Consider the following 26,147-nt stretch of genomic DNA (forward strand, 5'->3'; position numbering starts at 1 on the left):
TAAGGAGGTAGAGGAGGAAATAAGGACGTAAAAAAGAAACGGAGGAGGTATGAAAGGAAAGGAGGAGGTGAAGGAGGACAGTTGGAAGTAATAAAGGAAAGAAGGAGGTAGAGGAGGAAATAAGGAGGTAACAAAGGAGAGCAGTGTGAGTTTGATGTTTCCTCACCACAGCACTTCTCTCCATCGTCGTGTTTCCATTGTCTGAAGCAAAAACGACGGAGGCGATGAGGAACAACACAGCGATGACAGCGGTATACACGAAGTCCTGCCAAACAGAAGAAGAAGATGATGATGAAGATGATTAGTTGAGGACTTTGTCTCGTGTTCACTTTAAAGGAAAACATGCTGATTCACTTCCCTCTCACGTCTGTACAGTGAACATGAAGCTACAGGCAGCAGCTGGTTAGCTTAGCTTAGCATAAAGACTGGAAACAGATGGGAACAGTTAGCCTGGATCTGTTCAGAGGAGACAACATCCACCTGCCAGCTCCTCCAGAGCTAACAGGCTACACGTGCTTTGTCTAACACACACACACACACACACACACACACAGAAATCATCTTTGTAGGGATCAAACTAACTTTGCTTCGCTTCGTCCCGCCCTGCTGGGCTGTGATTGGCTGGGACCAAAGAAACAGAATCAACAGAGAGGACATTGTACTGTTTGCTATCGTGATTTGATTAGTACCAAAGGAAATGGCGACTATTTTTAGTTGTTAGGGTGACCACCAGAGTTCATTTTGACACCTATTTTAGATTTAGTCTTGAGATAAAACTGTTTATTAGTTTTAATCACATTTTAGTCATTTTTATCTTTCACAGATTCAGTCAATGAAAACTCAAAACATTTTAGTCCTTGTGTTTTCTGTGTTTTTCCCTTTAATCTAATCCAGTGATCGTGGATCAGGAATCAAAATCAAGGTGACAGGTTGTATAAAATAGTGTGTGTGTCGTGTCTTCAGCAGTGTTTGACAGGTTTAAGGGCTGATTTACGAGCACACACTTACTGATCATCATTTGAAAAGCTCAACACCTCTCGATTTATGCTCTCGTTTAATCTCTGTCAGAGAAAACTAATCTGAGTTCAGACCCACGTGAAAGATCTGAGTACTTCTTTCACCTGTGCTGCCCATTACCTGTGGCTATTTTAAAAAGTACTGCCTGTGGGGGGCAGCACTGCGCCTCACAGGTTACAACCTGCCGGAAATCGGTTAGTAGAAGAAGAAGAAGAATAACGGAAGTTGCTGACTGTTAAGCTAACGTCCTCCCTGCATTACACAGCCTGTGATTACATGACAAACAAACAAATATTTCACCGCTACAGTACAATGTAAGTTATTTTTTTACAATTCACACTTGTTCAGTTGTTTGTGGATCGCTCGGCGCTGCCCCGATGCCGTGGAGGTGTTGTGTTCCCGGGTGTAAAGGCTACGACGAGGCGAAGTCTATGGGGGTTATTTTCCACGGTTTACCAACCAGAGACCCGCAGCGCTGTAAAATATGGCTGAAGGCGATACAGAACCCGAGGTTTGATGAAAACACCCCGGTGTCGAAATACAGCGGGGTAAGAGTGTGCAGTCTGCACTTCCAGCCGGAGGACTACGAAGAGGACTTCCGTGCTAAGATACTGAACATCGCGCCCAAGCCGGTGTTGAAGAGCGGCGCTGTGCCGTCAGTGTTCCCCGGGAGACAGCACGGTGAGCCGGGCAGCGCTGACACATCTCCGCCGGCTCCAAAGAGAACCAGAACTCAGGTAAATACTCATTATAGGTAACACTGACTGTAGTTAGTCAAGTCCAGGTGTCTTTGATTCTTCCGTCCGTGTCAGCAGCAACACATTTGACTTTAATAATGAAGGTTTAACCTGTCAGTGACTTTAACAGAGGCGGATTCAATTAATTGGGGGACGGGGGCCCCCTTTTACCTGCCTTAAAGGATAACTTAGATATTTTCAACCTGAACCCTGTTTCCCCATGACTTTGTTGGGAACAACAAGCTTTGATACTGGTCCAGTATTGTGTGAGAGGGCTGCAGCAAACCACAGCAAAACTGGCTTCAATGTGTAACCACATGGGGCAACTGTGCATTGTCAATAAATGTCCATTAAAAGTGTTTGTTTTTGCCACTGACAGGCTCAGATTGTTATTATAAGTGTCTGACAACATTAGGGTTGGGTCGGTTCTCGGTAATACCAATTTGGTTCGGTACTCCGTCTTGGACCGGGTTTTTTTTTTTTTTAGACTGACCGGACCGCATACGTCATTTTACAGCCTGTGTGAGCTAGGGGATACGAGTGTGCATGCGCCGAGGCCTCTACTGTAGCCTGGAGTTTGTTTAACAGTGACGGGGAATCGATAATGGCGGACAATTTAGTCTCGAAGAAATCTAAGAATGCGCCAATATGGCAACACTTTGGCTTTGAGCCAGACGAAATAGGCAACCCTTGTTTGCACTGATTGAGTAAGCTAAACCTGCAAATTTATTTGTAAGGAATAAAAGAAACGTGTTACTGTCACTCTGTGGTCCTATGGTCGTTTTTTATTTTAAATGAGTCAATTCCGCCCCCAAGTGCCGAAAATCCGGTATTACCGACTTGATGCGGTTTTTCACAAAAACCTGACCCTTTTTTTCCTAATACCAACCCAACTCTAGACAACATTATGGAAAGGACCGATGCAGAATTAGACTTTTCAGACAGAGACTAAGATCTTTTTGTGTAACTAGAAACAGCCTTAAAAATCACTATTGCCAAACCCACCAGACTCTATTTAAATAAACAGTACTTTTATCATCGTAAGACAAACTTCATTCAAAGTCAACAGAAGCAAAATACAACAAAAAAAAGGCTGTCTTGGTTCGTCTTTCCACTGCTCGAACAATCACCAACTCTGATTTGGTTCAAATAAACCCTTAATTTCCCCAGGTTTAGGTGAAAATGTGCTGATGCTTTCCATGCTTAAATTCCTCTTAATTTAAATGGAGTCTGGTTGGTTTGGTGATGGTGATTTTGGGGCTGTTCGTAGCTTACTCTTTATGGAAAGGACACATGCAGAGATAGACCTTTTTGTCAAAGAGCAAGATCCTTTTTGCTAAACTATAGACAGCCCCAAAACCGCCATCACCAAACCAACCAGACTCCATTTAAATTAAGAGGAATTTAAGCGTATATAGAGGCAGCATATTTTCACATTTAAGTGGGGGAATTAAGGGTTAATTTGAACCATACCAGAGCTGGTGATTGTTTGAGCAGTGGAATTTGAATAGAGTCTGGTGGGTTTTGGCAGTAGTGATTTTTACAGTTGTTTCTGTTGACACAAAAAGGAGCTTAGTCCTTGACAAAAAGGTCTTACCCTGTAGGGATCCTTTCCATAATGTTGTCAGACACTTATAATAACCATCTGAGCCTGTCAGTGGCAAAAACAAACATTTTCACTGGACGTACATTGACGGTGCACACCTGCCCCGTGTGGTTTCAGAGCAGCCGATTTTGCTTTTGCCAGCTGCAGCTGCTTCATTGGACTGATTTCAAAAACTTTTCTTGATTAGTCACTTAGACACAAAAATATGGAGGAAAAAGAGGCCCAGGTTGAAAAATACTAAGTTATCCTTTAAGGCTCATTCATACTTCCTTTTACGTTGAGAACTGTCTTCATACTTGCATATAAATTTCTTTGTCATCTCTATCTCTCATCTCCATGATCTGGTTCTGTTGTTGGCAGGTGGCCGGTGGAGCTGCAGGGAGCTCCTCTCAGTCTCCTCCAGCAGCAGCAGCAGCATCCGACGAAAGCTTCTGCATCGTGGTGTCAGTCGACCCTCGTGACGACAGCTTCCACTCAGAACCAGAGTTCAACTCAGCGACAACATCTGACGAGTCTGACGAAGACGCCGACAAGGACTGCACTATTGTTTATAACCGCAGCCTGATGGAGCTGTTCAGGAGGTGTCAGACATGCGGAGAACCCATCGTAGAGAAGGAGGTGTTCCACTCAGGTGCACAGATGAGGGTGAAGTGGAGCTGTCCTGGCGGACACTCCGGTGTGTGGAAGTCCTCTCCTCACCTGAGAGACATACTTCCATAAACCGCAGCTGCTCACTGCTGCTGCCGTTCTGTTCACTGGACCAGCGTTTGATATGAGGAGGAGACTTTTTAATAATCAGAAACACTGAGCCTGAGACGGCAACTGCTGAACCACATCTGCTGATCCAGCTGTGCTCAGGGCTGCACCACACCTTCATGTTGGACCCCACAAAGGAAACAAAGTGGTGCAGGTCAGCTGTTTGTGTTCATGTGAAATTCTTTTAGACATTATTCCAGTTCTGCATAAAGCTGTCTGTCAGTCTGTATTTCCTCCTAATAATTCGTATTAATGTGTTTTTGGTGACAGAATCCATCTGTTCTGTTGCTGTGGAGACAATCAGCTTCATAAGAGGACGACCTGAGCTTTGGGACCATGGAGCTGACGTGGCTACTCTGACATACAGCGCATCATGAGCACCACCCCGACATACAGCAAGAAAGGGTCAGTATCATTTTCAGCAGATACAAAGGAAGACTTCAGAGGTAGAAGTCTCTGCTTCATCCTGAAGCAGAAACATGTGACAGTGAACCTCCCTCATCAAACCCTGTCCTGGTTACTCAGACAGGAAGTCCAATTCCAAGAAACTCTGCCCACAAACAGTTTGTAATACTCAGAGGATTTCGTAACTCTGGAAAGTTTTCACAGTAACAGCTATTTTATCTTTCGACACGATTACCTTCATTCATTTTTCCATAACCGCTTATCCTGTTAGGGGTCATGAGGGGGTGGAGCCTATCCCAGCTGGCACTGGGTGAGAGGCAGGGTTCACCCTGGACAGGTCAGCAGACTATCACAGGGCTGACACATAGAGACAGACAACCATTCACACTCACATTCACACCTACGGACAATTTAGAGTCACCAATTAACCTGCATGTCTTTGGACTGTGGGAGGAAGCTGCAGCACCTGGAGGAAACCCACGCTGACACGGGGAGAACACGCAAACTCTGCACAGAGGGGCCCCCCCACACCAGGTTCAAACCAGGAACCCTGTTGCATGAGGAACCCTTGTGTTGTGAGGCAACAATGCTGTTGAAGCAGAAACACGACAATGAGCCTCCCTCATCAAACCCTGTCCTGGTTACTTAGACTCAGAGAATAGAACATCCAGGAAGTCCAGTTCCAAGAAACTCTGCCCAGAAACAGTTTGCAATACTCAGAAAGGATTTCATAACTCTGAAAGTTTTCACAGTAACAGCTTTTTCATCTTTCAACATGATGACCTCTGGGTAAAAAGTAAAAATCCAGCATTCACATATCATAAAGTAAACTACCAGGAATGTGAGCTTGTTAGCAATGTACCTGACTCAGTTCTGCTGATCAACATATTCAGGTGATGCCGTAAATGAAATGTTAGCTCTAAAGGCTGAACCTGCGGTGGGTTATATTTTACAGATAAAGTCAATAAAGGGTCTAAAGAGTTGTTAAATCCAGTGAGAAAGTCAAAAAGTTGGCAAACACTGCGAGTACAAGACAAAACGTGAGCATTTTTGTGAAGACAGTGCGGTGCAGCAATTGTTTCATCCCGATCGTTCTGTCATCATAGCCGTTGGAAGCCGAAATCATAATTGAAAAAAAAAAAGTTCGATTAATGTGAGCATGTGCAGAACAACAGACACAGAGAGCTTCACAGCAGCTGGATGAAAATACAGAATTCCACCTGATGTCTGACCGAAACTGAAATTAACAAGCTGGTTTCTGCTGCTCAACATTTGACTGTTCAGGCACGTTCAGAGTGTGAGGAGAGAAACTGTGATCAAACAAGCAGCTCCTTAGTTCCAATCAGACAGATGTGCTTCAGGATAAAGTCAGGAACAAAGCAGATCCTGATTACTGACCTCTGTGCGTGTGCGTGTGTGTGCGTGTGCGTGTGTTTGTGTGTGTGTGTGTGGATTACAGTAACCAGGTAACTGCTGTGCATGTGAACACATCCTCTGAATAACCGTGACAGGGTGTAACATCACACTCTTGAAACTGAGACAGTCGAGCATCTTTAATTTGCGAGTACACATCTTTGTTACTTCCTCCTTTTAAAGCCGTGGTTTCACACTTCTTTAATATATAAGAGTTACGTGCTGGACGGGGAGAGTTGTTGTTATCAATATATGACATTAATGATCTCCCAAATCTTTGTCCTTTTTTTGTAGGTGAGCCATTTCTTACGGAGGAGAAGATTCAGGTCATGGATAATAAACCTGTGAAGCTCAATCATTCAGCAGGAGGGGGTGTGTTTGGTGCTGAAGCTGCAGCACTGAGACGTGGACACAATAACAGAGACAGCTTCACCGCACACTGTGGCTGCTCAGAGAGCGGCTCTGACTCTGGTCGTTATGACGGACCAAACAGACTGTCAGCACATCACAGACATGTTCATGCTGCATCATGAGCATGACTGGAGAATACTTTTTGTAAACATAATCTGGTGTTTTTTATAATGGCTCCTGAACATAGTTTTAATATTCAAACACAGGTGATGACGTGCAGATAAAGCTGGGTGTAACTGACATCACTGCAATAAAGAGTCAGTGTGAATGTGTGTTTGTGTCCGTATGTGTCACTCAGTGAGAAGGTCCCATATGATGCAGTGTGTGCATCGTTTATCACTGTGTTATGATCTGACATTTGAGACAACTCTGCCCCCTGAACACCAGAGGCCTGTGCTACGAAACCAGTTCAACGTACCCAGGATATCTTCTTGTTATCTGGTTTGACTAACCCGTCACACTGGCTATTTGGATCAGCGGTAACACAAAGCTGGTTATCAACTAGTTCAGTCAAGTCTGGGTTTTCATATCAGCCATGAGCGCTCTCATGTTAAAGAGGCGGGGTGTTAATTACGAGCAACATCATTAGAACCTGTCGAAGGTGCGGGCGATACTTCAGCATGGCTCTCACCCTCTCCACAACGCTCTGGTCGAACAGAGGAGCACCTTCAGCCAGAGACTGATTGCTCCTAAATGCACCACTGAGCGCCACAGGAAGTCATTCTTACCTGTGGCCATTAAACTGTACAACTCCTCCCTCTGATGATCGGACTCATTTGGCTATTTATAAAACAAAACACACAATATAATTACTCATTCTTATTTCATTTATAACGCTACAACCATTTCACTGTATACTGTATATATTTCAGATTGTCTACTTTACTATTTTATTATTTATTTTATTGTCTACTTTAATATTTTATTTTATTTTAATGTCTAATATTTTATTGTATTTATTTCATTGTCTATTTTAGTATCTTATTATATCTTCATCTTTATCTCGTGTTTCCATTCATGCTGTATTTCTACTTTGCACGGAGCATTGGAACAAAAACAATTTCCCTCCGGGGATTAATAAAGTATTCTGAATCTGAATGAATAAATAAAGGAGGCTGCTTCATATAATATGAGGTGAAACTGCTGAAAGTGTCTGAGACTACAAGACAGTAAAACGTCAGAGGTGTGGGATGTACAGAGAACTGTATGATAAAGAACAGGACACGCACATCCCCGAAGCCCACTGGGTTGGGTGCTGGATCACAAAGTGTCAAAAGAGAACTATCACTGGATTTCTGTGATAGCAAATAACCAGGGTAGCCGTTTCCAGTCTTTATGCTAAGCTAAGCTAACCAGCTGCAGCTTCATGTTACTGTACCGACATGAGAGTGGTGTCAGCCTGAACTTCTGACTCTCAGAGAGGAAGAGAACATAAATATATTTCCCAAAATTCCAAACTATTCCATCAACAAAGGAACAGATAAAAAGCTCGGTCTGTGACGGAGGCAGACAGGTGGCGTTTATATGGAGGAGTGATGGGATCAGGGTGGAGGTGACCCTCAGCTCTTACCAGGGTGGGCCAGCAGGTGATGCCTGTCCTGGTGTGCAGCGTGGTGGAGAGGAGGATGAGGAGCAGCAGGGTGAAGAGGAAAGCTGTGCAGCTGACAAACTCAAAAAAGTAGAGGGCGCCACAGCTGACGCAGCTGTTCACCACCTCCTCCATGATGAAGGCCACGAAGGACAGCAGCTGACGGAGAGAGACGGGAGACACCTGGTTAGTGTTTGTGTAAACTTTATTTAAGCAGGATTTAAAACCACAGCCTGTTACAAGAGTTACATCTATCTATCGATCCAACACAATTGTTAGTTGCAGTCCTAATTATCAGATTGTTTCAGGCTATGACACACACACACACACACACACACACACACACACACACACACAGGTGGAGATTTTGGGGGTTATGCAGGGGACACTTCCCCCTCAATATTCAGAACATGTGCATTTGTCCCCCTCCAATAAAACATTCAAGTAACAGAGGACTTCCACATGATTAAATTGATGCATAAAAATTATAAAGGAAATTAAGTGTTTGCCATATTAAAACTTCCGGAGTGTGAGTCCCACACCTCCAGTTTCACATGTGCAGTGCTGCCCCACTAAAGTTGACACAAGTTAATGTCAGTAGAGAAATGTCAAAGATGTGTTTAAGGTCAGTTAGACACAGTTTGTCCACCAGAGGACGCCGACAGGTTGATGTTTACACTGGAAAATGTCTCTGGGTGAAAAGTCACTGTTGTCTGATAAAACATAATTAAAAGATCCTCATCAAAAACATTTAGGATTAAATAATGGAAATCAGCCGATACAGCTTCGTCAGATTTTGTAAAACAGAGCAGCAGTTTGGATCCATTTATGATTCTTACAACATTAAAACCTGAGATCTTAAAGATGAAATCCAACATGTCAGTCCTCAGAGACATTAATGATCCTGTTTATGAGACACGTGAACAAAACACTTCTCATTGAATCATCACACACCTGCAACACACACACACACAGACGGGCTGGTCTGAGTATTTACTGGGATGTTCAGCACAACCATCTCTAGGGTTTACAGAGGATGGTCCCAAAAAGAGAAAATATCCAGTGAGCCAAAATGCCTTGTTGATGCCAGAGGTCAGAGGAGAATGGCCAGACTGGTTCAAGATGATAGAAAGGCAACAGGAAGTCAAATAAGCACTGGTTCCAACCAAGGTGTGCAGAAGAGCATCTCTGAAGCAACAACACCTTGTCCAACCTTGAAGCAGATGGGCTACAGCAGCAGAAGACCACACCAGGTGCCACTCCTGTCAGCTAACAACAGGAAACTGAGGCTACAATTCACACGGGTTTTCTCACCAAAACTGGACAATAGAAGATTGGAAAAACCACATTCAGATGGAAGCATGGATCCATCCTGCCTTGTATCAACGCTTCAGGCTGCTGCTGCTGCTGGTGGTGGTGTAATGGTGTGGGGGAGATTTTCTTAGTACCAACTGAGCATGGTTTAAACACCACAGCCTACCTGAGTATTGTTGCTGAGCGTGTCCATCCCTTTATGACCACAGTGTACCCATCTTCTGATGGCTACTTCCAGCAGGATAACGCACCATGTCACAAAGCTCACATCATCTCAAACATGACAATGAGTTCACTGTACTCCAATGGCCTCCACAGTCACCAGATCTCAGTCCAATAGAGCACCTTTGGGATGTGCTGGAACGGGAGATTCTCATCACGGATCAACTGTGTGATGTCATCATGTCAATATGGACCAACATCTCTGAGGAATGTTTCCAGCACCTTGTTGAGTCTGTGACATCAAGAATTAAAAAGGGGGTCCAACCTGGTACTAGCAAGGTGTACCTAATGCAGTGGCCACTGAGTGTGTATGCATGTATAAGTATATAAATATATCAGACTCTGTATGATATAAATCAGCGCACACAGTCGCAGCCTCTAAACTGTGACACTGGTGCGTCTGGTGGTTCAGATTCATAACACAAACAAATCTGTGGTTCAACGCCACGTTGGAAACTCTGCTGCGTGTCGTTCCTCCCTCTCTCACGTTTCTCCTCGTGTTTCCTCTCTGTATCAACGCTGTTATCTCTCCAATAAAATAAAACTCATCTTCACAATATGAACATGACTCATCTGAACATCACAGTGTTCAATGTGACTGATTTATGCTCCCAGTCTGAGCATGAAACCAGTATAAAACCACACTGAGAGCTGCTGACTGTGTGTGTGTGTGTTTCATTAAAAGTAAGTGACTGTTGTAAAACCGCTCAGACCGCTCGCCTCAACAGGAAGAGAACGTCAGCCCCGTCCTGCTGGAGAGACAGATCAACCCCCCCACACAGGAGGGTTTAATGGTACAATCCAGTGAAGGCGTGCCCGCTGATACTGAGCAGAGAGGACTGCGGCTGCTCGCTCTGTGGACACAAACAACTGCTGCTGAGATAAAACTGTGTCATACATCCATGATGTTTGTTAACGTTCAGCCGCCCTCTGTGAGCGACAGGACGTTTATTCCAAAGTAACGTTTTGTGGAGGAACGTCAAAGTAGTTAAAAAAAATAAAAACCCTGCGTGACTTAACGGCTCCACGAATGAGACTGAGGGAAACAGAAAATCAGAGACACTGCAGAAGCTCAAAATGTTTCTTATTTTTCTGTTTTATAAGATTAATCGACTAATCATCACATCTCTAAGGGGAGAGCGGGTCAGGTGGGGCGGGAGGACAGTTGGAGCCTTTCACACTCGGTCACGCCCTCTTCTCTTCAACCTCCTCACACTTTAGTCACGGTTTTAAAATTGTCTGTTGTGTGTGTCCGTACATTTTGGGCTCTTGTTATTTTTCCTCCACCATACTGTTTTAAATTACGTATCATACAAAAACATATCAGGGCACAATACATTTAAATATTATCAAGAACACAATGCGGCCAGGTGCAACATCCAAACTGCAGGAGCTCCAATTTTCAGAGAACAGTAAAATGTGTCACAGCTGGGTGAAGGCGATATGGGCCTGAAATAATATCACAATATTTCAGGGTAATTTTATTAATAATTTAAGAAGATAGAGCTGCAACAACAGGAGTCTGAAGTGTGACCAAAAAGACAAAACTAGGCTTTTGCTCATGTTTACTGCATCAACGTCATACAGGCCGACATTTCAACTCGGGGTGCACCCATTTATTAGTGGCACATCAGTACTGAATAACAGGGCTTGATACTAACTGCGTCCTTTTGTCCCGAGGACGATAGAAAACATGTTCAAGATCTTCCAAACAAAATAGTCGTCAGTATCAGTTCAGTCATAAAGTTATTTTAAACACCTGTATTGACACTGGAGTTGTACTGATACCGATACCAGTATCAGAAAGGCCTCTGATACTGCCTAAAATGTGGTATCGGCGAGTACAGCCTATGATCAATCTGATACCACGTAATGCCTCACGTCATTACACATACGCACGCTACAAGCAAACGAAACGGAAATGGAGCGGAGTTTATAAAGCATTCTACTGTAGCCTTTAAAATGTCTTTTTTATCAAATTGTGTGGCTGCACTTTAACCTGTGTCTTGATCTGTGTCAACACTGGATAATAATAATAATAAAAAGGTTTATTGCATTCATTCTACTATTATGTATTTATTTCTTAATATTTTACATAGAGTTTTAGGAGTTAAGACATACAACAATTCATATCCCATCCATTTTTATTTTACGCGCCAGGATCGGATCCGTACTCGGTATCGGCAGATACCAAAGGTTCAGGGATCAGAATCGGTATCAGGAAGGAAAAAGTGGTATCGGTACATCTCTAGATGATACTGGGCCAGAATTTCACAATCATCCCTAATTTAAACCCGAGCACATTTTAATTCTGTAGAGTTCAACTGTTTAATTTTTTGTAACTCGCAAGTTGTTGCCTTTTTTTCCTTCTTTTTTTTTCAAAATGAACTCAAAAGCCAACATAAACTATTGTTAACAACATCAAGACAAATTCTTTATCTCAGTAATTTATGAACATACAACAATTTCCTTTTTCCTAAATGTGTGAACCAGTGACACTGTAAATACAAGATGATGTTTTCAGTGTAACTTATTTTTTTAAACCTAGAACAAGGTGTGTCAAACTGTCCTGGGGGGGGGGGGGGGGGCATCTGGGGAAAATGCACTCTTTGTATATTTTACTAAATTGTGCCTTGGGCTCTAAAAATCTTGATAAATAGTTTGCAGATATTTGTATCACTGTTCAGGGATTAAAATATCTGTATTACTATGCAAGTCTTTCAGAATCAGTGACACCTTTTAAATCACTTCTTAAAACTCATCTGTTCAAATTCAATTCAATTCAATTATTATTATTTAGTGTGAAAGTCTTAAAGTGTTACTGCAGGGACCAGTCACCCTTTAAATGTGAGTGTTGTTTTAAGACAGATGTGTGAGCGTCTCTTTGAAAAGGGTGATGAAGCATCTCTCTGAGCCTGAAAACAGCTTGTCGTCTGTCTCCCGTTGCAGCGAACTCAAACTCCAGACGGTAAACGTGCCATGAAACCAAAACTAGGAGCTAACGAGGCTAAAATGCTCTGGAGTTACTCTGTAAACTGAGGCATTATCAATGTAAAAAATAGACGAGTGGAAGTTTAAAGGACGGGGAACATAAGTGCAGTTCGCTCCCTCCCTGCTGTGTATTTTGGTGGTGTGGTAAACCAGACTCCAGACTCTGTTCCCATTACACCGCCGCCTTTTACAGCAGGAATATTTCTGTGTTTCAGCTGAATGTCAGGTTATAAAAAGTCTTTGTGTTCCCTTCAAACAAACTGAGACAAACCCTGAACCACAGAGCTAAAATAAGACGCTCTGACATCTGCCGAGTCTCAAACACAGACAGAAACCGCTGCTGCTAAACAAACTGGAGCTGCGGAGCAAAGCACCAGCACCGCCCTGGCTCAGGGTTTGATTCCCAACTGAGCTGAAGTCATGATGTTTATCTTCACTTCCTGAACATTAACAACAGCACAGTTTCTGTCCTGAAGCATCGTGATTAACAGACATGTGTTAAATGCCTCTCTAATAGATTTCAGCGTGGTGCTGCTGCAGCTCATTAACACCTGGCTGCATGAAGGCCTCAACATGTTCCTGTTAAGAAGACTTAGAAGATGAATCTCTGACTCTGCTGTTGTCAAGTGATTTATTTAATATTACTCTTCCATAAAACACAGCTGAAACATAAAGTGACTGACTCTCAAGTACATGTAGGGGAGAGCAGGGTTGGCTGGGACGTTTTTCTATCAACATGAAATAAACTTTTATTACTACTGACTCAGAATTATGCCAGCTGCATCAGATTTGCGCGTTCACTAAATATCAAACGAAAGCCTGAGACTGTCGTATCAGAAGAGAAGAGACAATGTTATCTCAGAGCCTTACGGTGGAAAGCCTCTCTTCCTCCATTAGGGATGTTTCTGTCGACTAAACAAAATTTTTAATTAAGACTAGTCGACTAGTCTAAAAAGGGAAAACACTCAGAAAACAGTCAAAATTTTGCACAATTTGTTGTTAGGTATTTGAAACATTGTCCCTGCCAAACCGCGCTGGTTTTGTGAGAGGACATCTCTCCAATTTAAAACTCCAGTCTACTGGAGCATTACTGCGGGGAGGGGGACTGCTGTCTAACACTCCGCTAGCCGCTCAGCTAGCTCCGGCTCTCTGTTTGGATCCAAACGGAGAGCCAGGGCTAGCTCAGAGACTAGCGGAGGCTAAATGGCTGTGCTTCCCTCCGGAAGCACTGACGGCGTGACTTTAGTCGACAGCCGACCGTCGGCTTGGTGTGTCAGGGCCTTAACAGACTGCTGCAGAGTCACAGGCTTTAAGCTCAGTGTGGGTGTGAACCCTTACAGAGTCGTTGAGGTCACATATGTGTCATTGACCCACCCGGCCATCTTGTGTGTCGTTAGGGTTAGATGGGACCAGGTGTGAATGGGTGTGAAGTCACCTGGGGAGGGAATGCAATGCAGATTTGAGATCCCTTCCCACACAGCTTAACACGCACTCACTTCTTTGATGGGTCTGAAATATTTATTCTACTGGATTGTCCAGCAACTGATATGTTTGTTACTTCATCAATACACTGTTTTAATTAATAAATATCTTACAATATAAAGTTAGAGGTATCGTGATTAAGGACTTGATTCTCGTCACACACGCTGTTTTTGGTGCATCAACACTGAGACGTTTTATTACCCAACAAGTCTTGTTAACAGACTTTATAAAGACTCAGTGGAGTTGTGGGGAACATGGCGTTGTGGTGTTTGGCTGCTAAACTCTGAGAAACACTGCTTTTTACTATTTCAGCATAAGTTGCATCAGATGTGAAGCCTGTTCTCAGGACGGAGCCGATCTCACAAGTTACATCTTCAACCACACTTTCTTGGTTGAGAAACTACAAGGTTAAAAAATGTTTGTGTTTCCATGACGTCTGAAAAAACCTGACGACGTCAACAAATCACAACAATAACAGAGCAGAAATATGCAGTGAGGCATTATGATTCATTGTGTTTCTTTGTGTGTGTGAGTGATGGTTGAACAGACGTCTCAAAGGAGACGCTGGATTAAACTTTAACAAGCTCAGTTTTGATTTGAAACTTGAACATCTGGTCTGTAGGTGTTGAAATATTTGATGCTATACAGTTAAACCTGGGGGAGGCAAAAATCTGGAAAAGGCAAAAAAAGTGTCAGAATCTGAAAACATTGCCTCCTCTGCAGCTCTCCCCTCTCTGCGCTAAGCCCCTCCCACTGGATGACCACAGGCATGTGCACACGTCATACAGTGACCGCGTGTTTCACATACACTGAATTATTTAATCTTATTTCATTGTAGAGTCACAGCTCATCCACTCAGCCCCTCCCTGCTCCACTCTCTCTGTTCATCAGACTACAAATGACACAAAAATTAGCTGCTAGCCACCCGACGGTCTCCCCGTCTCGCTCCCCGCTGCTGTGGACTGGAAGCAGGCAGCAGCTCAGGAGATGGACCATTAGTCGGCGGCTATAGCAGCTTGAAATAAGCCAATAAAAACCCCAGCGCTGGGTGTCACAGCGGGCTGGTGACCAGCAACAGTGCAACATAAGGTCACACCTGTGCAATGGCAGCAACAGAAAGTTTGCTGATCCAGCGGGGAGTCGGGGCTGCGGGTCTGTCTTTGGAGTAGCGGTGCGGAGTGAGGCAGAGGACACACTTTGTACGTTTCCAGTCCCAGTGAAGTGGAGCTGCAGTCCCAGCTGGACGAGGACATCTAACTGGCCTACTGTCCTTGTCCCAGTATACAAGCACAGGAGGGGAATCCATTTATTGAGCCAAGTATGTGCGACTCCTCTACGATAGGTGGAGATATGCCCCCTTTCAGCTTGTTAGTATTGGACCTTTTTCCTGTTGACCTATTACGTCACAGACCAAACAATGGACAAACAAGTTAGCTACGGTTAGCTAGCAGCTAACTGCTACCATGGTGGACAACTTTACAGCTCTGTACATTTGGTCCGTCCAAAAAGTCACGGCTCTGGATGTAGATTTCTCCATGTTGTTACCGGCTTCTTCTTCTCTTACACATTTAATGCTATTGGACTTCCGGGTCAAAGCCCGGTGCACGCTCATCTGCATCTGTAGAACAGCCAATAGGAACTCCCTCCTCTGAAATGACCTGTGATTGACCAGAGTCTGCTGCCAAATTTTCTACAGCCTAAAAACAGAGCCGAGAGGAGGAGCAGAGGAATCACAACACGGTCAAAGTTTATTATGGGAGTGTTGCCAAATGATGCCAAAGTAAAGCTGCCTCCCACAGCTTTCATGAGTGTGTTTTTTGTTTATCTACCAACTAAACTGATCATGAGACAAGCTGCACCATCAGGAACCAGTTTCAGTTTGACATCTTCACTAAAATCTCTGTGAAAGTCGTCCTCCTGACCAACCAGAGGAGAGCAGCTGATCAACATGTTATCTGAGCCTGAAACTTCACGGCTGAACGCTTTATGATCAGCAGTGAGGGCTTCACAGGAGCAGACGACACAACCGCAAATTCCTCTGCATGTTTTTGAATGTTAATATTACAAAAATATGCTGAAATAAAAAATATACTACTTCTACTGCCTGTTTATACATTTATATTAGATTTTATTTCTGCATTTTAAATTCTGCACTATTTTAAGTTTCATGGCGTCAATTTTTATTTTCATGCACTTTTTAGTTTTATTGTTGAAGGAGGAGCCTGAGAACAAAGACTGCTCCACTGTTACTGATGTGCATGTGACAGATAAAATTATTTGACTGATAAAAATGTGTTTTATCCAAGATCGATAAAACTTTTTATTTGCATCCACCTGATAGTAATCACCACAGTAACTGCAGAGGGAATCCCGTTTGTTCGCTGCAGTGAGTCGACACCGAATCAACACTTCTTGTCAGTGTTTCACAAAAAACTCATCAACAGGTGACAGGCCTTTATTGTGAAAGCACCTCGGGAAGTGCTGACGATGCCAGAGACGTGACCAACAGCTTCAGTACAGATCTACAATCAGCGGATATGACTGTGTCTGTCCTTAGACAGCTTGTAATTTGGCGGCCTCATGCAGGGAGGTTTCTCACAGACTGTCCTCCCTCCCTGCACATCCTCTTTTGGTCCAACACTCACTGAGATGAGCAGCGTGCCGGCCGGATGCAGCCCCCGTCTCCTCTGTTAACTGTTGCGACAGCTGCTCCGAGATCTGCTAACGACAGCTCTCTGCATCCAAACGGTCGAGTCTGCAGCACTTTCACTTCCCAATATGCAGCTTCCTGAAGAGCTGCTGGATGAGGAAGGTCCAGTCACGGAGGGGTCACACACACTTCTGCACACACACACATACACTGCTGCAAACTGTTGCACATATGCTGCAGTATAGTGTATCTTCTGCCTGATATATTATATATTCTCCCTCTGTGCCACTGAGCTCCAGTATCTTTAAAACACATCCATGAGTTGAAGCTCAGTTCTCATCTTCTCTGCATGCACCCTCTGAATTACCTCGGGACAAATGTCTGGAGATTCTTATTTCACAAGTATATAATCATCTCATGTCACTGGACACACACACTCTCTTTAAAACAAAACTATCTGAACTGGGATCAAAACTTAGATAAGATTTCTGGGCTGCAGCTATTACGAGGACACATTAGTCACCATCCTGTGCACGCCTCGGGCTGACACAATTCAAGGTCCTGCACTGTATCCACTTCAGTAAGGCAAGACCTGCAGAGCAGACGCTGCTCATATATGTTCTGTCTTTGTCCCAAACTAAAGAGCGTCTGGGCCAACGTTTCTGGAACCTTGTCTGAATTTTTAAAAAATGATTTGTAGCCCCGCACATTGATAGCATCGTTCAGGGCTCCAAAGGACGACGTCACAACTCTGCCTGCCGGACAGGCTGATGCAGTGACGTGTGCGTCTCTATTAGCTTGTCGTAGAATTTTGCTATGATGGAAGTCATCATACTCTGTCTGCTTACAGACCTGGTGTTTTCTCTCAAACCTGAGAAGGTAAATTCACTCTCAGGGGCTCTGAACACAGCTTGCACAAGAAATGGTGATGCTTGATAGTTAGTATTAGCAGCCTCCTGAACAGGAGAGGAATATTATGTAATTGCACAACACTCGTCACACTCGTCATTTAAAAGACCTTCTCCCTCTTCTTCTGTTCCTTCCTTTTATTTACCTTTTTGCTTTTTTCTACTGTGCTCTTTTAACAGAACCAGTGTCATTTAACCTGTATCTTCATGGACTTTCAGGATGCGGTTTGAGGGGACAGGTGGGAGGTGGAGAGGGATGTTTGTTAAAGAAAAGAAAAATGTAAAGACGAGTTTTATTTCAACTGTAATTCTGTGTGATTTGCAGTTATCCTTCAAGACCTGTCACTAAACTCTGTCACTGTATACTCACTAGAGAACCAAATGTCAATTAGTCCGCCTCTGAAAATAGTCCTCACAGTAGCACCATTTCCTCATTTACTGCTGCTACTCATCACAACTACGGTCACCTCACCATGTAAATCATGTTACCATCAGAGTTTGCACACCGCTCTTAGTACCAGGGATAAGGGAGCTGTTAGCCTGAAGCTAAGACAACGTTCACACTGACACAATCAAGTCGCGTCAAGTGCCGCCCCGAGCACACACCGGACACGTTGCACTGCAGCTCATCAATAAATGACCATGTCAAGTTATTACTACTTTCACTGACAGATCTGAACTTCCTCCACCTCTGTGTCAGCTTAAAATCATGTGTGGACAGTCGCTAATTAAACTTGAGCTGATCTCCAGAGCTGTGACTCACCAGTAAACATCTTTTTGGTCACTGTCTTAATAATGACTGGACTGTGGGTCATTTAGCTTCCTCTAACCTCAACAACCAGTCTCTCCTCATCTGTTCATTATCACACACCAGACTAATCAACAGCTACGAGTTCTCTTTACACATCCATGCTGAGGAGAGGAGTCGAGCTGCTACAGGAGCTGGTGTGTACAAGCAGAGAGCGAGTGGGAAAATGCCTTTAAATCCAGGGGCAGGTTTACTAGACCTGCTCGGGAGCAGGTTTATCCCCTGGGCTAAAAGTTGCCAATGTGAAACAAGGCAACAGATTAAACCAGTCTCATTATACAGTATATTCCTGGGCTGAGATTAAATTCTGGGGTACTGTGTGTGTGAAAAGGAGCTGAGGACAACCAGGCTAAGAGTTGACCTTCAAGTCAGTGATGTGTTCTTGTTCAGTCGTTTTTTATTGTATTCATATTTTAGTTTCTTTCATAGACCTCTTTTTATTTATTCTTTTTCTTTCTCTATGTATCGGAACTATTTCTTACTTTGTGCTGCACTAGCAACCTAATTTTCCTCTGGGAATCAATAAAGGTTTATTTCATGTTTTCTTTTCTTTGCACATCTCATCTTAGCTCAGCTCGAGAAAAACTTTTGTTTTCTGGAGGAGTTTTGCAGCTTTAAGGAAGTTTTATCAGGAACATTCAGCGGTGACTAACACACTGATATAAAATATATTTGCTGTTTCCTGTTAACAAACCACAAACTGTGAGAGCAGTTTTCCTGCCATGAGCAGCCTGAGGGGAGGGAGTCACTTTGAATGAGTCCAAGTTCTCTCTAATAGAAGTCAACCTGCAGAGCTGACTCTGGTTTCAGCCCAGTCGCCTGAGGGAAATGTTTGCATCACAGATACGTTACTTTTGTATGCTTTATATGCATCATATCAACGTTTCTACAGTGACGTAGTGATGAGCTGACGGTCATCATGGAGAGGATGGTGGATGGTGTGACGCCTAGTTAAGACATCTGCCAAGCTGCAGACTTCTGTTCAAGACCATCAAACAGCAACACCATTGTGATTTGGCGACTCACTGCTGTGTTTCCAGCAGCTTTTTAGTGACCTGTTTTTCCTGCTGGGATAGTGGCATGAAAAGCAGCTGTTTTTACCGAGACATCCCTGCTTCTCCAGCGGTTATTGCAGGTATTTTACACCAAAATCTGATCTTTCCCTAACCTTAACTGAGTGTTTTTTGTGCCTAAATCTAACCACACATTAACCAAATTCATTCATTCATTCTTTTTCCGTAACTGCTTATCCTGTTGGGGGTCGCAGATCACCTACGGACAGTTTAGAGTCACCAATTAACCTGCATGTCTTTGGGCTGTGGGAGGAAGCTGGAGCACCTGGAGGAAACCCACGCTGACACAGGGAGAACATGCAGACTCCACACAGGAGGACTCAAACCAGGCCATGCCGCCACCGCCAACCCTGCTGCCGACCACAGCGTTGTTGAAATATAAAGTTTCAACGTATCCGCCACATTATAATGTAAAATGGTTACACATCCTTACTCTGCAGAAACATTCAACATGTTTTCTGGTGACTGGGTTTCTGGTCCGACTGGTCTGACACCAGTCTGTTTGAGCTCACAGTCTGTGTTTTGTGTATAAACCAGGTGAAGATGTGTGTGTATGTTATGGGTCATGTAAAGAACATATATGTGCATAAACACAGATGGGCTGAACCACAGAGAACCAATCTGACCTGTTTCTATCAGATCTGTTCACAAAGTGCACAAAGAGAACAAAGTGTTTCCCACCACCTCTCTGTTCTCTACTGGTGAAAAGGGGACACCAATAAAACCAGCTGTTGCATCATTTCCCTCCCTGAGGTTTCCCTGGTTGTCACGGATACCATCACCGACTCAAACAGCAGCAGCAAACAGTCATTAATGCTCACGAGAGATGAATATCACTCTGAAATCTTAATGTGAGTTTTTCATGAGTCAGACTTTCAGATCCAGATCAGTCACAAGTCTTTGAACTCACCACTTCGAAGATTTTGATGATGAAGCGGATTTTATCCAGATTCTCTGATGGGACGGTGAACCAGGAGGATTTGGGGTTCGGAGCTGTCGTTGGGGCGTAAACACTTTCGGCCATGATGGAGCTGAACAGAGAAAATACAGTTATAAACTCACAGCGTCACACTGAGGAGAAACTGACACACAAACATGCTTTGGTTCATTTATATGAGAAGAAGATGGAACATCAGTTTCCTCCACAGAGCAGACACTGTCCTCCAAACTGAACTCAACCTGAGACGTCTCATTTAGCTGCTCAGAAAAGAACAAAATATCACCAGGTGTGTGTGAAGAGAAGCGGGGAGAGACCAAGTACAAGTTTGAGATACTTGAGTGTTTTCTTTTCATGCCACTTTTCACTTCTGCTTCGCCACATCTATCTGACAGCTTTAGTTACCGTGCAACTTCATATTTTTACACATGTTCTGATACCATTTTTCCATCCCGATATCAATTCAGAACTTGCCTGTTGGCCACAAAGCACCAGTGTGGAAAAAGTAGGCCTGCACACTTACTGCCATACAAGTTTGATAAGGACGGAGTTTCGATCCTACTTGACAACATGTCAATCCAACTTCCAAGCACGATCGAAACACTGTCCTTATTAAACTTGTGTGGCGTGGAGTAGTTCACTTCAATTTAATTCAACTCAATTTTATTTATAAAGCCCAATATCAAAAATCACAAACTGCCTCAGAGGCTTCACAGCACACGACATCGCTCTGTCCTTGGGCCCTCACAGTGGATAAGGAACAGTGACGCTGTGGGTCAGCTGCCGGTGGCGTCACAACTTTGTGCAGGCTACTGTCACTGTTTCTGGACGTGCCACAGCACTGGGAGAAGGTTGCACAGGTGGAGGCACAATAAGGTCCTTACAGAAATCGCCAAATGGGTGAATTAGCAGAGGGTCAGAGCCAGTGAGAACCAGGCATCAACACCCGAAGCTATCAGTTTTTAAGAATGAAGGCGATAAGGCTCCTACGGCACGAGCAAAGGCCAAGAACCAGCCTTTCATTCTGCAGCGTGCTTCCGACTCGGAGATGGAAGCAAAGAGGAAACTCGTCTTCCTGCTAGACGTGACGGTAACCTCCCTCTGGCCAGTAAAAACTTTTCATGGTTTCAACTTCACAAACTTTTCCTCTGAATAATGTTAATAACTAATAATGTGTTGGTGATAATGTTGAGGTTAAACAAACATTGTGAAGGTGTCACTTTGAGCTCTGGATCGTTGTGACAAACTTTCCTCATATTTTCATAAACCAAACAATCAGTTGATTAATGGAGAAAATAATCAGCAGATTAATCCATCATGAATATAATCATCAGTTCAACATGAGCTGCACCTCGACTGCAGCAGTAAAATCTTATTTTTACATTAACACATGAGTCAGAATCATTTAATGAGGTCAGATGTAACAGTAGAACACTCACAGAGGACATTTAAACATTGTCCTGATTAACTGACTTTATTTTACTGAAGGAACATTTTCAATGCAGGACTTTTACTGTAACAGAGTATTTTTACAGTGTGGTATTCATACTCTTCCAGTGCCACTGAGCAGCTCTGATTGTGACTTGACAGCTCACAGCTGGGGCTGACTGATGTCTTTAAAATCAATGTCATGATATTAATTAGAATATTTCTAATTATATGTGTCAGAATAAAAAACACATGTAAAATAACCCAAGTGAAGACCAGTGCGATGATCTGTGTTCTACTTTGATTCTAGTCTTGACATGAAAACACCAGTTTCATAACTTGATTTTCTTGTTATGTCGTGATGAGCACTTCGTTGAGTTGCCCTGCTGTCACATCCCACACAGCTGATGAACATGAAGCTGAAGCAGAGCCCAACATGTCAGAGAGGGAAGTTCATCTTGGAAATGTTTGTTGGAAAGTTTGAGGTTCCTGAAAGTGTCTGAGGCCACTCACAGTTTCAGTCAACATACAGAATGAACACCTAGCGCACTCTCACAACATCACGCTCACTAGAGTTTATTTCTACATGACAGCAGCTGCAGGGAGTTGAGCAATAACTACTGTGGTCCAGGCAGGTTGCTGATTCTGGCACTTTACAGCTCCGTCTGTGATGTTATGTGTGATGTTTAATATTTTAATATTGTATGCAATGTGTCTTTGTTTTTCTTTTCAACTCTTCTGCACCAACCATGGGGCTGCCATTGTGTGTTATATCCTCCATAACACAATGACAACATAAAGGCTTCCTAATTTCTAATGTACACTTTGTGTTTTAAGTCCTTGTTACATTGGTCTTATATTCTCTGAGAGTGAAAGTGAAAGCACCGTCAGGCAGGTACAGAGTTCAGGTGTAGGCTCTAATGTAAACACTGATAAGAGTCATTTATTTTGCTATAAAACAGACGGAGAGCCACGAGGTCATTTTCCACCAGATGGACCCTGAAACTCATGTAGTCACTTATGGCGGTAACAAACCTGCTTTAAAAGTTCACTAATTTAATATTTATGTGCTTCGACACAAAAACAGAGACGTCACAGTACACGGCTCATGACCTTAACGTGAGCAGAGATGTGTGTCTGTGTGTTCGGCTAAACTTTAATAACCATGTCGCAGTTTATTTTAGTGATATCTCACCTTTAATATGTCACAGAAACACTTTCCGCCGTCAGCCGCTGTGTAACTTAGTTTGATGGAAAACACAACGAGGAGCGTATAAAGGTTTAAAGACGTGACTGTATTCAGATTAACTGTGTCAGGAGTGTGTGACTGACGCCGGAGTGAAGAACAGATCTTTCATTAAATATAAAAACCGTTTTAATCCGAGTTAGTCTCGCTTTTCTGTAGAAGCGACGCTACAAACTAAACTGACTGAATTCTAGCTGCAGTCTGGCGAGCGGAGTTTTGGCATCACCTTTAACCGTGGCCTAAAATCTGCCAGACTGAGCCGCTGAAACAGGAAGTAGTTTTACGGTATAAAGATTATAAAACTTTAATGTTTCGGGATCAGACTCACCGCTCGGGTCTCTTCCTGCTGACACAAATACAAAGTTTCCAACTGCGACGTTTAACTTCAACTCGTCGCTTTGTTTCTCAGCTGGTCAACGAACTTCAACCAAACTTCCGCGTTTTTTATTTTTTCAAGCCAAACGGAAGACATGTAACTTCCGGTTACGACTTTCACATTAAAAGTGTTTTTGGTAACTCGGGATCAGGGAGGTTTACACCACTTTTTTGTGGTTTGTTTTCATTTTATCGAAGAAGATTGAGCATATATTATTTGATTTCATGTTTTATCAACAAATTTGCATAAATAAACAAGAATGCACATATGCACAATATTTTATTTTTGCAGATATCCAGTATGTCAATATCTAACAACTCATTTGGCTGATAACCAATATCAATATATCCACTTTGTTCCCATCTAATTTTAGTGATCATCAAGTCTCTTCTGTAGTGGAATTAACATCATATTATACATACATGCTCTTATCATGACGGCCCACCAGCAGATGGAGACATGAAATACAACACTTTAATGTAGTCCACCTGAACAACTGAGGAACTTCACCTCAGTGGACATTAAACTAAACCTTTACACATATGTTTTTAGCTTGGCTTTAACTCAATGGTGCCTCCTCATTTATTGCCTCTGTTTTTAAGTTTTGGGCATTTTACACTTCTAAAAATATATTTCTTTTTTTTTTTTTAATGGCATTTACTTTAAATAAATATAGTTTATTGTTGTAATGTTTAGCTCCTCACTTGTTACTATTTCTCTGTGAAGCACTTTGAGCTGCTTGGCTGTATGAAAGGTGCTTAATAAATAAAGTTTGATTTGATGTAATATTCATTCATTGTGCAAAATTTAAAAAACAACAACATGTTGGTTGATTCAGATGACGTGCCGATATTATCGTGTTCCCATATAATCATAACATTTAAATGAAAAAAAGAAAAGAGATGCATTATTGCAAAAGTGGCAAAACTGCTCAAAAACTCATTTCCTCAAACCCACCTGAACCTCTCTCCCTCATGTTGGCTACACCTTCTTACTATAACTGAATCTGACATTGTGCTTATGAAAGTGGAGAGAGTGCTGTGTTTGTCTCCACCGTGCTTAGATAGCACTGACGTGAACCTCGTGTTCTGCACCTACTTATCCTGCTGATAAAACAACCTGACATCTTGGCTGCTCTGATTTTTATTAATTTATTTATTTTTTAATTCGTAAAGCATTTCATGAAGCAGCAGGCATGTGTGGAAACACAATAATCTATCCTTTATGTGATGTAGTTTTCTTTACATGGGCTTAACATGTATTTTAAGTCAAAGTTAAACACAGCTAATTGTTCCGAAACACAATGAAATGAAAATATTCATTTATTATCTAAAATATTTTTTATACTAATTTCATAACTTTAAATTCTTTGCTGTCATCAGTTTGTTCGTGATTTGTTTTTGATTCTGATGCTGATGAAGTTAAAGTGAAAATAGATCAGCTTTATTCTGAAATTTAACAACATAACTTCCGGTTTGATGCTCTTTTATTTTGGTGAACTGACTCGGTCACCTGAACGGCTGAAAAGTTATGAGACGTTTACGGACCCTGTATACAATTTTACACCTGGGCTTTCTGATCAGGTGCGTTCAGGTGCTGCGGGAAATATTAACATGTTGATTTAAATACACATCTACACACAGATAAATACTATTAAATATGTATATTATAACTTTGCATTAATTACCAATACTAGCAGCGTGGTAACATCCTGCTCCAACCTATATTACTACCTCATCTACCACGATATTTATAATCTTTATTTTTTATTACTAGCCTTTAACTTTTGCTTCATCACTACCTCTACTAGATGATACAACAGGTAACACTTTATATTAACGGGGATTTTGAGGTCTGAATCGTCTTTTGGGCATATTCTGACTGACCTCTGCTCCTAATATCTCAACTCAACCCCAGTTTCAAATATAACATGTTAATGGAATACAGATGTTTACATAAAGAGAAGTGAAATCAACAAAATGATGGTAAACAAAACAAACATCCTGTTTACAGAGCAGGTGCTGTTTCTGAACTGAGAGTGACTGAATGAAACATTTTACTGTTTGACGCAGAGTAAAGACATTTCTTTATTCTTTATTTATTCAGTAAACAACACAAGTAAAAGAAGGAACAAAATATAACTACACTCTCCCAAAACAGTCCGACTACGATCCCTTTCTGCTCCTCTCAGTTTTCATACAGTCCCTTATATTATATATCTACACTGCAGATTATTCCCACAATGTTACAATATGTGTAAATAATATTTCACAATGAATTACATTATTATCACCTTAAAGGATCCAACTGTGATATTTAATTTCATTGTGAATTTCATGCAGGTAAATATAATTATTTCACAGAAGTACTCTGTGAAATCACAGTAATATATGGAGTTTAACTGTGAGATTACAGTGAAATACAGTGATTATATGGGAGCATACTGTTAAATCACAGTAATCAAATGTACATAAACTTTGACATTATAATTAAATTTAGTTATTTACAGGAACATACTGTTAAATCAGTAATGCATTGGGCTTTCACTGAGAGTTTACAGTTAAATATATTATTTTGCAGGAGTATGCTGCTAAGTTACAGTAATATGCAGGCACACCTACAGTGAGATCACAGTATACAGCTGTTATTTCACAACTATTTACTGTAGAAATGATTCAGTAACTTAACTGATGCAACTAGAAGGCAGCAATTTACTGTAAGTACAAATGCAGTATTTTTATTTTTACTCCCATTTTTCCTTTTCTGTCAAATTGTGGTC

The 26,147-nt window shown here is 42.3% G+C and overlaps 2 protein-coding genes across 2 annotated transcripts in view; one reads left to right on the forward strand and one right to left on the reverse strand.

Moving 5' to 3' along the window:
• cmtm6 (CKLF-like MARVEL transmembrane domain containing 6) overlaps positions 1–23,448 on the reverse strand; it is a 29,241-nt gene extending 5,793 nt beyond the window's left edge. The window contains exons 1-4 of the mRNA XM_049583414.1: positions 23,321–23,448; positions 20,292–20,412; positions 7,916–8,092; positions 167–265 (exon numbers count right to left, since the gene is read on the reverse strand). Coding sequence (XP_049439371.1) covers positions 167–265; positions 7,916–8,092; positions 20,292–20,405 — 390 coding nt within the window. The 5' untranslated portion in view covers positions 20,406–20,412; positions 23,321–23,448. The remainder of the gene's footprint in view (positions 1–166; positions 266–7,915; positions 8,093–20,291; positions 20,413–23,320) is intronic.
• On the forward strand, positions 1,212–7,583 carry LOC125893005 (uncharacterized). Its single transcript, XM_049583411.1, has 4 exons — positions 1,212–1,754; positions 3,721–4,270; positions 4,387–4,521; positions 6,229–7,583. The coding sequence occupies exons 1-2, from the start codon at positions 1,395–1,397 to the stop codon at positions 4,078–4,080; spliced, it is 720 nt and encodes a 239-aa protein (XP_049439368.1). The 5' UTR covers positions 1,212–1,394; the 3' UTR covers positions 4,081–4,270; positions 4,387–4,521; positions 6,229–7,583.
• Positions 23,449–26,147: the final 2,699 nt, after the last annotated feature.

The sequence above is a fragment of the Epinephelus fuscoguttatus genome, linkage group LG8 (assembly GCF_011397635.1).
Source record: "Epinephelus fuscoguttatus linkage group LG8, E.fuscoguttatus.final_Chr_v1".
Taxonomy (NCBI): domain Eukaryota; kingdom Metazoa; phylum Chordata; class Actinopteri; order Perciformes; family Serranidae; genus Epinephelus; species Epinephelus fuscoguttatus.